This window comes from Pteronotus mesoamericanus, unplaced genomic scaffold (assembly GCF_021234165.1).
Source record: "Pteronotus mesoamericanus isolate MK-2021 breed Mesoamerican mustached bat unplaced genomic scaffold, CSHL_Meso_final contig_90, whole genome shotgun sequence".
Taxonomy (NCBI): Eukaryota; Metazoa; Chordata; class Mammalia; order Chiroptera; family Mormoopidae; genus Pteronotus; species Pteronotus mesoamericanus.
Window position 1 is genome coordinate 16,632,987 of NW_026555277.1, and position 16,472 is coordinate 16,649,458.

Below are 16,472 nucleotides of genomic sequence, written 5' to 3' on the forward strand. Positions count from 1 at the left end.
CTTAGGAGGGCAAAAATCTCCACTACAAACCCTAACGCGTCTCGGTTACCTCTGGTGATGGTTGATGGTTTCCAAAGACTGCATTGGTGGGGCAGGGTGGGCTGGTGCGGGGGCGGGGCGGAGGCCTGGGGTAACCAGGGTGGTTCATGCAGTGCCTGAAAGAGGCACCAGCCCAGGATTTAGGGACAGAAATGATGTGAACATCAAAGCAGCAATCAAGAAAGATGACTTTTTCCTTCCTCTAGCTTCCCTGAGAGCCTACTTAAGGTATATTGTTGAACAGAGAGAGACCTAATCAGAGGAAGCTTAGTATTTACTTAGAGAGTACCTACGAGCAGTAATTAACCCTTCTTCTTCACGCCTAACTCCACCTGGAAGCTTCTTACCTCAGTTTTTCTCACTGAAAGGCCTAGAGAGTTTGCCCAGGCCACCACCCAGAGACAATGAAAGAGAAAAGGCTTAGTTGTTAGTTAGCACAACACTGCTAACCAGATGCAACCAATCAATGCTCTCTCTCACATCAATGTTTCTCCCTTTCTCTCTCTCTAAAAGAAATGAAAAAATGTCCTCAGGTGAAGATTAAAAAAATATATATATATATAAAACAGGCAAGAGGTATAAACTAATTTACTGAAAAAAATATGCAAATGACCAATAAGTACATAAACCACTACATATTATTTGAAATTAAATAAAATGAGATTTACCTATGAGCTTTGAGAAAATGCAATAATAGATACGAAATGTAAAGCCTATATAAAAATACTAGTTAATAATCACTTCCTAATTTCATTTTGCCAAGTCCATAGTTTTGTTTGAAATATTTAGAACAGCTCTAATATTAGCCAGCTGTCTTTGGAAATGATTGGCCTAGAACAGTGGTTTTCAAACTTTCATGTTCATAAAATTCTCGGGAGGGCTTGTTAAAACACAGATTGCTGGGCCCCACCCTAGAGTTTATGATTCAGTAAGTCTGGACTGGGACCCGATAATTTGCGTTTCTGACACATTCCCTGGTGATGCTGGTTTGGCTGGTGCAGGGACCACACTTTGAGAGTCACTGACTTAGAACACATTGAGTATTAGAAAATTCTGTAAAACCATCTTGTTAAGAGAATTGTATTGGTTAGAGGAGACAAATAGGGCATTAGTCTGAAGTTATGATGATACACTTTGGGTCATTTCTTTGAAAGCATTTCTCCTTCTTAATTTACATCAACTTATTCCTAACCAACTAATCATGCTGCTCATAAAATTAGATTTGGTTTACCTTCTGAACTGTTTTGCATTTTTCTAATGTACCCATGCTTGAAAATTTTCTTTAAGTTTGGCTCCATTAAGTGTCTTAGTGCTTTGAGGAACTGAAATGTAATATGTTAAATAGAAGTAAATCCTACTCAGAATCTTAGATACCTATCTTCCTTATAAATAATTATTTCTTTTAAAGAGACTTACTGCAAAACTTGACAGTTAAATTTTTCATTTTTACATTAAAAAAACGGTTGCCTGGTAAATCAATGGAATCCTTATATAAACCAAGATTATTCAAGATTATTTTTTTTAAATCTGTATTAGCTTAATAATACTCTCATATTCACTTCCTTTGTCTTAAATGTAGCAAGATATTTCTAAACATCTCTTGGGCTCTTAGAGATCCTTACAGAAAGACATTGCTCTTATTTATGGATCTCTGTGGCTACAATTATAATATATAATAGATTTTTCCTTTTCTAGAAATTGTAGAAAAATTTTAAATTCTCCTGCAGTTCCTTTACTTTTCTAAAATTAAGTAAAATTTTCCTAAAGTAACCCCCAAAAGAGATGGACATTTGTTTGTTGAGAATTATATTAACTGCCAGGTGAACCATAAAAAATACCTTAGAAGTGTTAGAAATATCAGTTTTTCCCTATCCCCCAAAAACTATCTGAGACAAATCTATCATGGTTTTATACAGCTCCATAGGCTATTGTTGAGAAGTCCTGTCACCGTTCACAAATCATCAAGAAGCATTTATTGAGCTTTTGCACTAAAGATAACAGCGAGTTACTGTCCCCAGTAGGGTAGCAAATTAACAAATGAATTAATTAACCCTTGTTTACATTCTATTCCAAAGCCAAGATTTTAAGTAAAGCTTTTGCCAAAGGTTATTAGCTGAGCTTGGTTTACAAACTAAAAGTGCAAGACCTGTGAAAGCCAAATGCTTTGTGGGGTGCAATCTGGGGAAAAGCCTTCCTTAATTAACTCTGGGGATTAAGAAGTAAATAAAAAGATCATTGCAGGACATACCAATTGTTCTTCCCAGATTCGAGTCTTAGCAGGTATTAAGGGATGTTTTGAATAACTTAAAAGAGCATGTGGCCAGTACCGGGGGAAGGGCCAGATTTCAAGTCAGAAGACTGGAATCAAGTCCACAGTTGATCACTCACTCACGAGTTCTGGGACCAGAGGAGCCACTAGTTATTTTATTCTGTCATTTCATTTTATCTATTTACTGACTGACTTATGAAAAACTGTAAAATAAAGAGTACCTAGCTCAGAGAGGATAATTTATGTAAAAACAAGGGCAAAGGGCCATACAGATGCTGCCTGATTTAAGTGTCTAATTTTGATCTTGCTGTATTTGCATTTACCATTCAGAATTATTGCAATAGCTTTACAAGCTAGCACATATACGCCTTAATCTGCCAGACATTTGGCCAAAGGAGCTGGATCTTTTCCAGTCTCTTACAATTCTAGTCAAACCATATGGATACCTTTTCAGCCCCCATAACCCTATCCTCTGCCAAAAAAAAGAAAAAAATTACAATGAACACTCCTAAATGTGATACGCCCAAATGTAGTTCATTTCTCACTCTACAAGGAGCCACAATAGTTCTGGAATCCAACATTTCCAGACTCATTGCTCTTTTTCCCCCTCCTGCCTGCGTCTGCGGCGGAGCAGAGGGGCCTCCGGACGGAGTGGACCCCGGTGACCGCGGCGCAGGGCTGACTGGAGGTGGCCATGAAGCCTGGACCCCCTCGGCCATCAGCACCAGGCTTCGTCAGTTTCTCACTGAAACTGTACGTTAACCTTTCTTTATTTTAATCCCGCTATTTCCCCCAATAGAGTGAATCTGTTACATCAGATCATTTGTTTAAATCATATTGAATTCATTTCATCTTAGAATATTTAGTACCATGTCTGTGCCCTCCTCTAAACAGCATATATACATATATAAGTAAATGTATAGAACATACACACCCATGCAGGTATATACCGTACATGGCATTTGGCTGATTTCCTAGTGAGGCAAACTATGAGTTGTTTGCTTATGTTCATTTACTTACACGATAACAGAAGAAAACACCAACCCAAAACATTAAAATAACCAGGGCCCAATAACTACCCCCTAGCTAAGAGATTTAAATAATTATCTTGGTTTCTTGGAAAAACCAATAATAGCTAGTGGTCCTATGAGGCGCAGCACATAGTAGCTATCTACCAAACCGCACTCGGCTGCCTAATAACGTGAGCTTACTTCTGCACCCCACCCTATTCACTGTGGGCTCTGGCGTGTGGAAATCAGCCAAAGCTCTACTACCCTGCTCTGCAAGCCTGTCCTTTCGCTTGTCAGACATCCAACCGAACTCAAGCCTGCCTCTGAATCTGAGTGAAATATCTGAGGTCACTGCCTGAGCCAAAAATAAAAATGCAGCCGGAGTCGGACCCAACGTCAACAGAGCAGGAGCATTTCAGTGACCTCAGCTTGGGGTAGGGGCCTTTAGCAGTTTCCTGTGACCTCCCTGTGTGCAGAGAGAATCTGGAAGGGCACAGACAAAGCCATCGAGCCTGTCTCTAATTGGTCTCACATCATCAGCATTCCAGAACAGGAAACTGTCTGCAGCCGGGAATTCTTGCTTCTTTGCCATAATATCTGAGAAGCAAACCTTTCTCCCCTGCATATATCTAGCTCTGTTAGTTTGTAGCAGGTCGGTTTTCTTGGTTTTGACAGCTGTACTAAGAATGTGTCTGTCCCATATCTTGGCAATTGACTTAGGTTTCTAGGTTATGAACTTCTCCCTCCCTTGCCATAGGTCAGTTAGGAAGCTAATTTTTAGGTCAACGACTGTTCATAAAATGTAGAGTCTCATTCCATGATGCCTTTACTGAGACACAAAGTGAGATTTGTGTTGCCCCCAAATGGTAGAGATGTTCTCCTGTCCCAAGAAAGGGGACCGGTTTGCCAGAGCACACGTGGATGACGGATGCCACTGTCCTGTGGCACTTTCGCCCAAGCAGACCTCAGGCTCCTCCTTTCTCGTGCCACATCCTGTGGGGAGCCCAGTGCTGCTCTGCACCCGGTTCATGCCAGGGTGGCCATGCCAAGGGTTAAAGCACAAAACTTCCCGAGGGGGCAGTAAGCACCTGCTGCCGCGAGCCAGCACCCCCTCACCCTCAAATGAAAGCCCTGCTGCTTTATTTTTTTTCTTGGAGAAGTTTGGTGCTGATGAGGGTGGGAGAAGGCCTAGGAAGAAATCCTTCATATTTAATTGAAAGTTTATATGACGGGGCAGGGGCAGCTCCTTTCGTCCAAATTCCTGATGGTCAGAGCTGCATGTACTAATTCATATAAACTATTTCATAGCTTTTGCTTCATCAATGCAAATAAATAAGATTTAAAGTATTGTTTTTCACTTTAAGGCTCGTCTCAGGCTGGCCCAGCTTGTCGGCTTGGGCCTTGCCCAGGAGGGCCCACAAGACTACATTCCCATCCTTCGTCCACGGACTTTGGGGCAAGGAAATTTGGAAAGAGGAGGGCAAAACCCAGAGTGGCTTTTTCCCTCCTGCACAAAATGTACACGTTGGAAGGAACCTTGGATACTATCCAACCCAACCTTCTTTTTCACTTTTGTGGAAAGTGAGGTGCAGAGATGAGTGACTTACACAAGAGCCCAGGGCCTGTAGGGCCGCCCAGGGCCGAGAACTCCGGGTTCGCCACTCCATCGAGCCCTCCCGCTGCAGTAAGAGGCCTCATCGGTATTCACCAGCCTCCTCTTCACTACAGTGGTTGCTAAAACCTAACTGCTTCAGTGACATAAAAGCAATTTATTTTACAAAGCAAATACAGAAGTTTTTGGTTTTGATTTGCTAGATGACCTGGACAGGGCATGGAGAAGCAAAGAATACGACCAGGAAACTGCCCAAAGGTTCTGGGCCAAGGAGCAAATATGACTGAGGGCCAGCCACCAAGATGGCTTTTGGGGAGGACCGAAAAATCAGAGTGAGTTGATAGAAAAGTTAAGAGTTACTGAGCAATTCAGAGAATTGTTCTCTAGTGATATCCTAAATTATTTTGAGACCCTAGGGTGATTAAGCTAGTGAGTTTCAGCTATTTTAATCAAACGATATATTAAAAATACATACTTGTGAAAGCGATAAGAATAGGTATACTATGCTGGACTTTATTGATTAGCATAAGCCCAGGGAGCGCACTGTTTTACCCCTGGGAGGCCTTCTCAGGCAGGTCAGGCCAATGGTTCTCAACCGGGCTGACCTCTGCCACACGGCACATTTGGACATTTGGCAGTGTCTGCAGACATTGTTGGTTGTCACAAATGCAGGGGATGGAGGAAGGGTGGTACTAGCATCCAGTGGATAGAAGCCAGGGATGCTGCTAAACATCCCACAATGCACAGGGCAGCCTCCCACAACAAAGAACGACCCAGCGCAAAATGTCAGCAGTGCTGAGGTTGAGATGCCTGCGTTAGGTGAAGCAATGGATGTTTTCAGGAAAAACCCATTGGATGGCTGTGGTCCGTAGCCACTGTGTGTCCCTGCGGTGGCATTCTCCGTGACATGGGAAAGGGAGGACATCGGTCTTTGTTCTCTGTGGTGCACAGCCACAAGCAACAGCAAGGCAACAGCTGACGGCTGGGACTGAATGACTCAGAAATGGAGGTGCCGGCTTTCCTTTGATTTGTCACTCAGGAACACTGGAGGGACATTTCTCTTTCATTATCTGTGGCAATTTTCTGCACAGATGATTACACTAGTAGATTTGCCTTATATAAAAGACATGTTTCTGAAAAGTTGGCATTTGTTAAACCATATTTTAGGTAAAGCCAGGACATTCAGTAAATACTAAGGAACCAGTGACTTTTTAACGTGAAAGGACCTTTTTAATAAAGTCCTATTCTCAAAGAGGAGCAAACCTACATATTGCATTTTTAATGTAAATACTTTCTTTTTCTTGAACATTACATTTTTGTTGCAGAGCTCAGTAAAATTTATGTAAGAGAACAGTTTCTTTTCTTTCTTCCTTTTCCTCCCTTATTATCCTTTAAAGAAAAAGTCAGGGGGAAAATTAACAGCAGAGTCTCTGAATTTAGGAAGGTCATTGATCAGTCTATCCATTATACAGTTCAAAAGATGCCTGCTGGGTTACAAATTGTTAGAAAACAGGACTTGGTTCTATTTTGAAATCATTAATTTTTTATCTCACTTTTTTTTTTCAGTTACTGACCTTTGGTTAGAAAGAGCAGGTGCACTTGGTCCCTCCATCACCCGTGGGTGTTTGCTGCTCCAGAAATATTCGATAAGACTCAACCTCTACCGCGGGGTGGGGGTGGGGGGCTGGTATCAGCAGAGATAAGGGAGTGGCACTGAAGGAACCCAGTGGTTCTCTCCTTATCAATCACCGCCCTAGGGCAACATCCCTATGTATATAAATCACTGACTAACTCAGCAGGGCAAAGGGGGCAGGAAGGAGGAAATTTATTTGATAAAGCTACCATTAGTGTCACTTCACTGATAGGAGGTTGCACAGAGGTATGACCCAGTGGGGACAAAGCCACCACCACTGGGGAGGAGCTGGCCAGGCAAGAGAGGCAGACCTCGGCCTCCCCTTCATCCCCACTAGAAGGAAGGAGGGGCAGGGGGCGGGGAGATGCCACAGTTGAGTCAGCTTGTCACCTGCCCTGGCCAGTATAGCACCAGTGGCGAGAAGGCTAGAGCCCCCAGGAGAGGAGGTGTCACACTCTGCTGCTCCTTCAAGCCATTGCCGTTTGAACCATACACATTCGCCCATTTCAGTCTCACAGGCCCCAGTGAGTAGGAAGGAGGTCATTGTGAGCGGCCTGTTTTACTAATGAGGGAACCAGAGCACCGCGGACGTAAATCACTTGCTCCAATCACTCAAAGAAAGATTTCTGACTGGAACACAATTGTCTGACTCAAAGCCCCGCACTTCCCAGCCCGACGGCACGCGCTCTCACTCAAGCGGCCAGGCCTCAGGAAGAGCCACGGCTGAGTGGCCGGGAGTCCTGGGTTCTAGTCACAACTCTCTTGGACTCACCAGGTCCTTGGGGGGTAATCGCCTGTCCTCTTAGAATCTTAGTTTTCTTATCTGTAAAATCGGGGGCGGGGGGGGGGGTTGACCAAGGTGTCCTCAGGTCCCCGTGGTGACATAAGTGAGGTCAGGCTGCAATGAGGCTCACAGAAAGGCGGCAGGCAGCTGCCTCCGCAGAAGGGGCCATCTCTCTCAGCTGTCTGACGCACTCACTGAAGGCCAGGAACTGTGCTAAATGCTTTCTTCATTATCTCATTGGAGCCTCGCAACACCTCTGCCAGGTATATGGTCCTGGAAACTCCACCTAGCAGATAAGGAAAGGGAATGAAGCTCAGAGAGGTGAAGTAACTTGCTCAAGGTCGTCTCAGTCTGCTCAGGCTGCCGTACACGATACCACAGACTGGGTGGCTTAACAGCAGAGATTTATTTCTCTCAGTTCTGGAGCCTGGGAGTCCCAGGTCAAGGTGCAGCAGGGCTTGGTGTGGGGAAGCGCTCTCTTCCTGGCTGCTAGAGGGCCACCTGTCGAGGCCCTTCCCCAACCTTCTCTCTGAGCTCCCTGTTGTCCCTTCTTGTAAGGACACTAATCCTGTCAGATTAGGGCTCACCCTTCTGACTTGCTTAACCTTAATTACTTCCTAAAGGCCTTATCTCCAGTTATAGTGACATTGAAGGTTAGGGCTTCAACACAGGAATGAGGCGGGGACACAGTTCAGGCCACAGCAGTCAGACAGCCAGAAAGCGACGTGAAGCAGGGTTTGGAAGGCAGCCATCTCACTCTTTGCTTACTTTTCTAACCACCAGAGCTTATTGGGCACAGAGAGCTGAGCTAAGGGTAGAGATGGCTGGGTGTGGCGAAGCTTCTTTCTACCCCTAACCCTAACTCTCCCCAGTGTCTCTCACTCCCCTCCCCACAAGGGTGGGTAAGAAGGTCCTCCTCTGGACAAAACTCTCTGAATCCTGATTGGTTCCAAGGGGAAGTCAGTGGCAAGCAAGGCAGTGGTGCTCCAAAGACTATCCTGAGCCCAGGAATGAAACTCAGGGTAAGACAGGGAAAGAAAAAGAGGCGCAAGGCTGAGCCCTGAGGCCTGGTTCCTTTGTAGCCATAGCCGGCTTTGTACCTGGTCCAGTGATGGCCCCTCCCTGATGTTGCTGATGAACAAAATCATGTAGGCCCAATTTCCTGGGCTCCAGGGGCAAGGTAATAGTTGCTTGTCACTCATGTGTGGAAGGATGAGAAATTAATCCACATTGGCAAGCCACCCACTGAAGCAGCTATAGTTGTGCCTGTCAGTTACTCATTATTAAAGACTTTGCAGTAAAAACAAGCCATTTAGACTCCTGTACAGGCTTCCACGACCAAGCCAAACAACAAACTAGTCATCCACCTGGAATGTCTCCTCTTACAGATTATAATATCTGTGTGCTGGTTTAAAAAACTATATTCTCTTTCTCGCTCCCTCATGCTTTACTCTTTCCACTTGTTTTATAAAGGTAGACTCAAAAGGGTCGGTGGGTTTTCCTAATTAAAAAAAAAAAAACTCAGAAGAACAACAGGCCACAGGATAGCATTCACAAATGAAAACGTGTCATTTTACCTTCCCACACTGTCCAATAAAGGCAGGGCGTCGATAGAGAACCACTTAGCTCACGGTAACTGCCGTGGAAAGCGGCGTTTCCATAGCCGTAGCCCTGGGGTTGTCACTGGCGCCGGGAGCATTCTCAGTCGTGGAGGCCCTGCACCCTCGTTTCTGTCGCCTCCCCCTAGAGACACTCACACCCTTCTTTCTCTGTGGAGAGGAAACTAACACAGAGTTTCTAGAGCTCTGTCCATCATCTCTGGGGTCACAGCATTGTTAGTTGACTGCTGGCTCCAGTCTGCCAGCAAGCGAAAAGCCTCTTCTCCAGCTACTTCTAATCACAAAAAAAAAAAAAAAAAAAACACCCAAAAAACAAAGTTTTTCAAGTACAATTCAACCTTGAACATTTGGGAAAAAAAGGGAAGCACTCATTTCTATGAGTCATTTCTCTTCCCAGCGGCGGTGCTGTGCAGAATAAAATGTAGTGTCCCAGGCTGCACGCAGGCCACGGGGCTGCAGGTGTTGTGTCTTGCTCATTTGAACCTTGCTCATCACATCCCTCGTTGGCTTTCACAGGTGTGAGAGTTGCGGAGCCGTTTTCCATTCTGAGTGCAAAGAAAAGTCTGTCCCCTGCCCGAGGTGTGTCCGCCGGGAGCTGCAGAAGAAGCAGAAGTCTTTCTGGCAGAGGCTGAACATGGACGAGAGCCTGGAGGAGGCTTGCAACATGTTTGAGCTGTCCTACCAGAACACCTGACTGGGCAGGGGCCCAAGGCCCGGGATTGGCCTCTCAGTGATCCGGCAGCCCCAGCGGCTTCCTAGCTAGCCAGTTAGACCCCTTTGGATGAAGAGTACGTCTCACCTTCAGCTAGATACAGATATATATTTATACATATATAAGTACACACACATACCTATACGTATGTTCTGTGTAAGTCGATGTCTAAAAGGTCCGTGGAGCCTCCGTGGCTCAAAAAACTACCAATAACTGATTATACTTAGCCATGAACTTCAGCTGCTTGCTCCCAAGCAAAATGTGGTTTACACACAATGCTTTATGGTTCGGACATGTTTCTTTTTCTTTTTGTTTTTTGGCTCTCAGGGGCCATTTTACTATTACACAGGAGGAAGCATTTCCAACAGAACAACAGCGCTTTGGGGGTTTTTTGTGTGTGTTATTTATTTTTAGCCTTCATAGCCCAGTGAGGTAACTGAGGCAAGCACCCATCACCATCTGTTTCCTAAGAAAATCTTCAAAACACAGGAATGACTTTGGGATCCTTCCAGGATCCGGTGTCCCTGGCTCTCTCGCTGCAGTTTCCTCCCCAGGGATCGCCTGAGCTGAGCCGAAAGCATTGGCAGTCAGGAGCGCGAGCTCCCCCGACAGAAAGCATGCACCCCTAATTTATCGGGAGAGCTAGTGATGGTTTTGAAGTCCATCTCAGAAAAGTTTTTTCTTAAAAAAGAAGAGACGGCTGTGACCAATTACTGCATGTTGCTGCTCCGTTTGCTGGTACGAATCTCAGCTCCGCCAGTGAGGCGACGCTCCACCCATCTCCCAGGGTGTGAGCGAGGCTCTCGGGTGAGCGGCGTTCCAGGGCCTCCATGGGTGGTACTTACGATATTTTAATGGTGCTGGCCTGAGGAGATTCCCGAGGATTGTCGTTAAACACATCCGTGTGTAGACTGGTAAATACATAGTGCATGCATTCCAAGAGACAGTCTTCAATTTCTTTTCGCAGAATCCTGTGTGGGCAGTTCCTACCTATTCACTGTAAATGCTTTATTTCTCATCCTTCTTCGCTGCACTTTTTCAGTTTGACCTTTGTCAGTTTAACCCCTGCTACTTTCATATTTTTTTTAATCATTTAAAAAAAAGAGTAGCCTGGAACTTCGAAATACCAACATAATACTATTAAGAAAATACCAAACTTACAAATATATTTAATAAATTAAATCTAATATTGTTTAAATAAATATATACACATATATATCATTGCCACCTTAAAACAAAAAGTGCTCAAATAATATCATAGGAAGAAGAAATGTAACAGATTGCACAGCCATCTGGTCGGGGAGTGCTCTCCCCCGGCAGTGCCCTCGTAGGAGCCAGCCCAGGGGGGCGGGGGCGGGAACGGCAGGGATGGTGGCGCTGCGGTGGCGCTGGGGGTCACGGTTCCCACTCCTCACCTCAACTCTTCCCAGACAGAAAAATAAGCTTATACTGAAACGATGGTACGTTTAACTCCATGCCTCCTTTTCCCCACACCTTGCTCCCCTCAGATCCCAACTCATTACACTCCTTAGAGACGTGACGTTTCAGGCTGACTTTTGTGCGGACTGTCAGCTATAAGCACTGCGCCTCTCCAGCTGAGCCAGTTCCTTTGGCCCCAGACCACACATTTCCACTCAATAGCTCAGCACCACACATGCATTTGTTTTCTAATTCTATAGGAGCTGTATCCAAGGCATGGAGTTTTGTTAAGAGACAAGGGCCCCATTCCCGAGATGCCTTACGGTGCCTTTTACTCTTGGAAAAACAGGTTGACTCCCCAACCCCACCCCCGCTCTAGCTATAGAGAGCGTTGCACACAAAAGTAAAAGGGTGGAAAATCTCAAACAAGCACTTGGCAAAGAGGCAAACAAATTTGATCATCTCCTCTTTCCTACCCCCCCCCCCTTCCGTGAAATACAGCACTTATATTTTTCAGCCTCAAAGAAGATAGCAGAACAGGATCTTTCACTAGAGAATTATGGGCCTGCTTATTATAAAACAGATGTGCTCCGATGGCACAGTGCCTTTTCCCTCACCCCCGCTCCCTGTCACTGTAGCTTACTCCTGCCTTCGCGGTAATTAACGCATCTGTGACTCGGACCGTCAGCGAGACCGCGCCCAGCGCAGCGCGTTTGGAGACCCGAGAGCACAGCCGTCTCCTCCCCTTCCAGCATGTTTGCTCTGTGTACAGAATTTCCTGTCCCGCCTCACAGGCCCCCAGGGTCAGACCCACCATGAGTCAGGGGGACATTCTGGACCCCTGATCTCAAGGCCTTTCTTGTCGCCGGGGCCCGTTCCGAGGGCCCTGCTAAATATCAGCAGTCCCCGTGAACTTCTGAGGAGAGCTTTCCAGATGCGTCGTTTTCTGCTTATTTTCAAAAGAGGAAAAAATAGATGTGCCATCACCACCAGCTACCAAGAACTGGAGCTGTTTGCCAGCGGCTTCTGCGTTCTCTCCTGTCTGTGCATCTCTGACAGCCCGGCCGGTGCCAGCCGCGGGCCCACGCGGCGCTCGCAGCCGCCACCGCCCAACTCGGAGAGGACAGCGCAGCGGGCGCGGAGCTGGGTCTGCCGTGAAAATTTAGAATTGCTGTTTTCAGCCCAGAATGCCTGAGAGCGCATGAACGCCCTTACTGTTTTCAGCTCCAACCAATTACTTGGTGTATGGTTAGGTAATTGTTCCACTGCTTAGAAACTGTCGAAACAAAAGCAAATCTGTGGATTACCACCTCCGTAAGACCAAGCTAATACCTGCTTTCCCTCACGTTCTGTTTTTCATCCCATATTAAATATCTTGCGCCTAAAGCACATGAGAAAATGGCCAATTAATCTCCTAGAGCTGGCAGCCGACCCAGGAGAACCTCTTTTCACTTGAAAGGCCCATTCCCGGGCGTATCACTTGAGGAACTCCCTCCTCTCAGCGCCAGAAACTCATGTGTGAGACAGCCCGACCCTGGTGAAACGTTGGCACCTCACCCTACAGTAAAGAAGCCAGTTCCTAAAATAGACCTCAGTTTGCACTGCTGCAGGAAGGCCACAAAGTACTTAAAAAGCAGTCAACTGGAATGCGACTTGTGTTCTCTCCAGGGCTGCTTTTTCCCAATTTTGAAAGCCTCTTTATATGAAAACCATGTAAACGCCTGTCTTCCCCTCTTTGCTTCACTAAGCCTTTTCAGGGGCCTGTATTATAGTCGTTTTCATGTGTGTAGTGCTAAAGGTAATCTTTTTAGGAGCTGCAACATTTGATTAGCCGAGAAGGTAATACTCTTTGATTGTTCTAGACCAGGCCTGCACCAAAAAGGGACTATTGCGAGCACTTGGGATTTGTGGCTTCCAGCCCACTCCGCGGTGCCCCTTTTCAGACTCCTGCAAAGGGACCATGCATGACTTCCTCCCGCTGCACTGAGAACAGAGGTGTTTATGTCACTAGCTGTTGAGAGCAGCCTTCACTGAGCAGGAGGGAGCCCCCTCGGGTGGGGACGGGCCTCTGTTTTTGTCTCTGCATACGTACACACTGAACGCTGATGCTGGAGAGTGTCTCCCCATGCCTCCCTGAAAAGGCCTGGCTTCCAGACCTATGGGTTGGTTCTCTGCCCACTGGGCCAGAAAGGCCTTGTGTGAAACACTATATCAAGGTGGGCACCGTGTGATGCCACACCGAACACTTTCTGCCCAGAGTATTATCTGACGAGGCTGAGGGACATTCTGCTCCTAATTTAGGGCAACGCTGATGCTGCTGTTCAGGTGTCTGGGCAGACACTGAGCTGCTGTACTTTATTGAAATAACTGGATTATGAAGTAAACCTTCAACTCCTGATTCTAATACTGCCAGGAGTCAACACAAAGCCTATTTTATATTTTTACTCCTCCCAGTAAGGAGAGGTGCATGCAATTTTCTCTTTTGTTTCTTGAGTTTTCTGTCTCACTACTTTTCTTACTCAAAGATGATGTGAAAAAGTAGAGAATTTGCAGCAAGATGGAAAGAAACAAACACCTCCCTCCTGGGCATGAATTGAGTCATTGGAAGTCCCCTGGTTTTCTCTCCTTGGTACTTGTGAACAGCTGGGCAGTAGGAGCTCCGTGTGTTGTGCACCTTGTACCATTCTTCTCCTTCTGAGTCGAGCAGAACCTGTCGCTCCAGGCCGCACCCAGACATGGGTGAATAGGACGGTGCAGTGAACCCAGACAGACAACTGCTGGCTTCTGTCACATGGGACAGTGTCTGGACAGTTAGGTCCAGCACCCAGCAGCCTGACTGGTCATAACTCTAATTTCATTGTATTCAAAAATCTCTAACCTGAGGAGTTTTCTGTAGTGTGTTTTAGTGAGTTTTTACCTCAGGAGGTAAAAATCCAAGTCCTTGTTAAACTCTAGGTGAAAGTCAAAAGAAATGTGTGGACTGAGCTCCTTGGCACCCCTGTAGTTGTTGGGTTTTGTGTAAAATGGGTTCCAGGTGATCATGTTGCCTGGCACTTTGCTCACAGAGTGGCCTCCGGTGTGATGGGAGGCATCGTTAAACTCCTGCTGAGCTCCAGTGAAGAGACAACTGCAGTTCTGCTTTGGTTCCTCCCTGTGAAAACAGAAGCCATCTTGTCCAAAAGGTCTGGAGTGAAGCCAGTGATTGCCGTAGACGACCCAGGCGCCCACAGCAACTCAGCCCAGTGAAGCTTCCCTCCTACTGGCCATGGAGCTGCAGGCCAGCCTCCCTCCTCCCCTTCCCTTGACCTTCCTCGCCCCTAGTCCTGAGCCCTGGCCCAGATTCAGGCCTCATAGCTAGCACCCTGGCTAGTGGACCACTGGGGCCTGAGGCTCCTCCTCCACACTGGCCAGCCCACTAGTTTCCTTCCCCGTAGGAGTGCCTTATAGTACTGCTTTGTGCTTCTAGTCTAGTCTATCTGACCCACTTGAAGCCTGCAGGACTCTCCGCCTAGACATGGATCACTTTGTTTCTTCTCCCTGCCAGCTACTCTTTACACAGATCCCTCAGAGCCTGCATATTCCATATGCATGTCAGACCTTCCACCTTTGTTCAACCTGGTGCCTTAAGCTCATGAGAGAAAGGGATTCCTGTGGGAAATGCATTGTTGAAGTAGAATGGCAGAAACGCTGGCTTCTTAGCTCCATTGACGCTTTTACCAGGACATACAAAAGATACAGACCACATAATGTTTTCGCTTTGTTTTATGCTGTTTTTTAAATCACTCCTTCCGTCTGCTTGCTTGCTTGCTCTCATTAACCGGACTCAGGGGAATGCCATGATGTCACCGAGGCCAATGGGCAGAGAAATTAAACCAGTTATCCAGACTTGAATCTGTAAAGTCAGTGAACTTAGCCTTTTTCAGGTTAAGAAATTGCATAATAAACATAAAAGGATTTTTTTCTTTATATCAAGGTTTCTTTTTATTCTGCCACCTGTTTTCCAAGTGGGAAGCCTCTTGGATAAATTGTCATATTTGTGTGGTATAGGCAATGCAACGAGCTATTATTAAATGGGGCTTTCGCTGCTGGAGGCCTGGGTCCTGGCTTTGGTCACCTAGCAGAGTCTCAGTGTGACTAGCCAGTAGCCTGCTGCAGAAAATTTAAGGGGGGGTGGGAAGTCTGTCTTTAAGGAAAGGGAGAAAGAGGGAAAAAGCTGAGGTTGCAAATGAAGAGCACCGAACACCGTGATGCAGAAAATTTCTGCACGACTTGTTCTCTCGCTCCTGGGCCAGAATGGTGCCCCATTTTCACACTTGGGCTCATGCACTACAGAACTGACTGAAATTTGGGGTTTGGGCTGTTGTGTCGCTGTCTGTTGAGTGATGTGTAATAAGTAATGTGCTGACTTACATATGTATTGTTTCTGTTTTCTGGATTTTATTGTCTTCTGTCATCACTTATCCATATTTTTGTTTACATCATTTTTTACATATCAGTACCTGTGATACTATGAAATGAAGTTGTATTGTTGACGAGGCCCCTAGTTTTTATGGTTATCTGTTAAGTGCACCAGTCCCTAATGTGTAAAGTTATCTCGCTCTCAATAAACAATGCAGAAAGGACTTTCTTCTAGGACAACTTCATTAAATTATTCTTTTTGCAGGTTTGGTGAAAGTCCAAGATGAGCCCTGGATGTTAATTAGAAGTCAAGATTTGAGCTTTCTTAAAAGTGAGCTACTAGGGCTTTAAAATATCTCTTAATATTAATTTTACAGATAGATTTTGTTTTTTTTTTAAATTCATCAGTCTATAATATTCTCACCAGCCCTTTCTATGTTTATGAAAAACATTTTTTTTTAAATGCAGATGTTGTGTTATGGGCCTTATTTGCCAAGTAGGGCATAATGATTTTTTTCAGTTCTGAGACAAACCTGCCAAAGCTCATGCATGAGCTGTCCTTCTACCCAAGCTCATCACCCCCAAGCTCTCTTGCCCTGGTTTCATCTCGCTTCTGCACTCTCCAAGTTAGATGGACAAGTGCTGGGCAGGAGGCCACCAGGCAAGATCGCTAGTCCTTCCTGCAGACCCTATTTTGGGAGCAAAGAGTGAAAAGTAAAGAGTAGGTGTTTATGTGAGAGATAGCAGCCCTCTGGGAGGTGAGACGTGATTGGAAATATCCACACCACCTTCCCTGGCCTGGCCCTCCACCTTCCACCATAAAGGCCAGGGGGCACGACAACTGTCTATGTGGAACCCTGCAAAAGCACCGATTAAACTCACTTTCTCAAAGAAAGACATTGAAGGGACTGAAAAGGTGCTTCTGGTTAACCATTTGCCAAAGGTGAACTCTGAGCCTCACTCCCCAGGACACACCT

At 45.8% G+C, this 16,472-nt stretch overlaps 1 protein-coding gene across 1 annotated transcript in view; it reads left to right on the forward strand.

The window, feature by feature from the left end:
* PLEKHM3 (pleckstrin homology domain containing M3) overlaps window positions 1-10,949 on the forward strand; it is a 167,013-nt gene extending 156,064 nt beyond the window's left edge. Inside the window, exon 9 of the mRNA XM_054585747.1 lies at window positions 9,483-10,949. Within this exon, the coding sequence (XP_054441722.1) occupies window positions 9,483-9,660 (178 nt within the window). The 3' untranslated portion in view covers window positions 9,661-10,949. The remainder of the gene's footprint in view (window positions 1-9,482) is intronic.
* The last annotated feature ends 5,523 nt before the right edge of the window (window positions 10,950-16,472 follow it).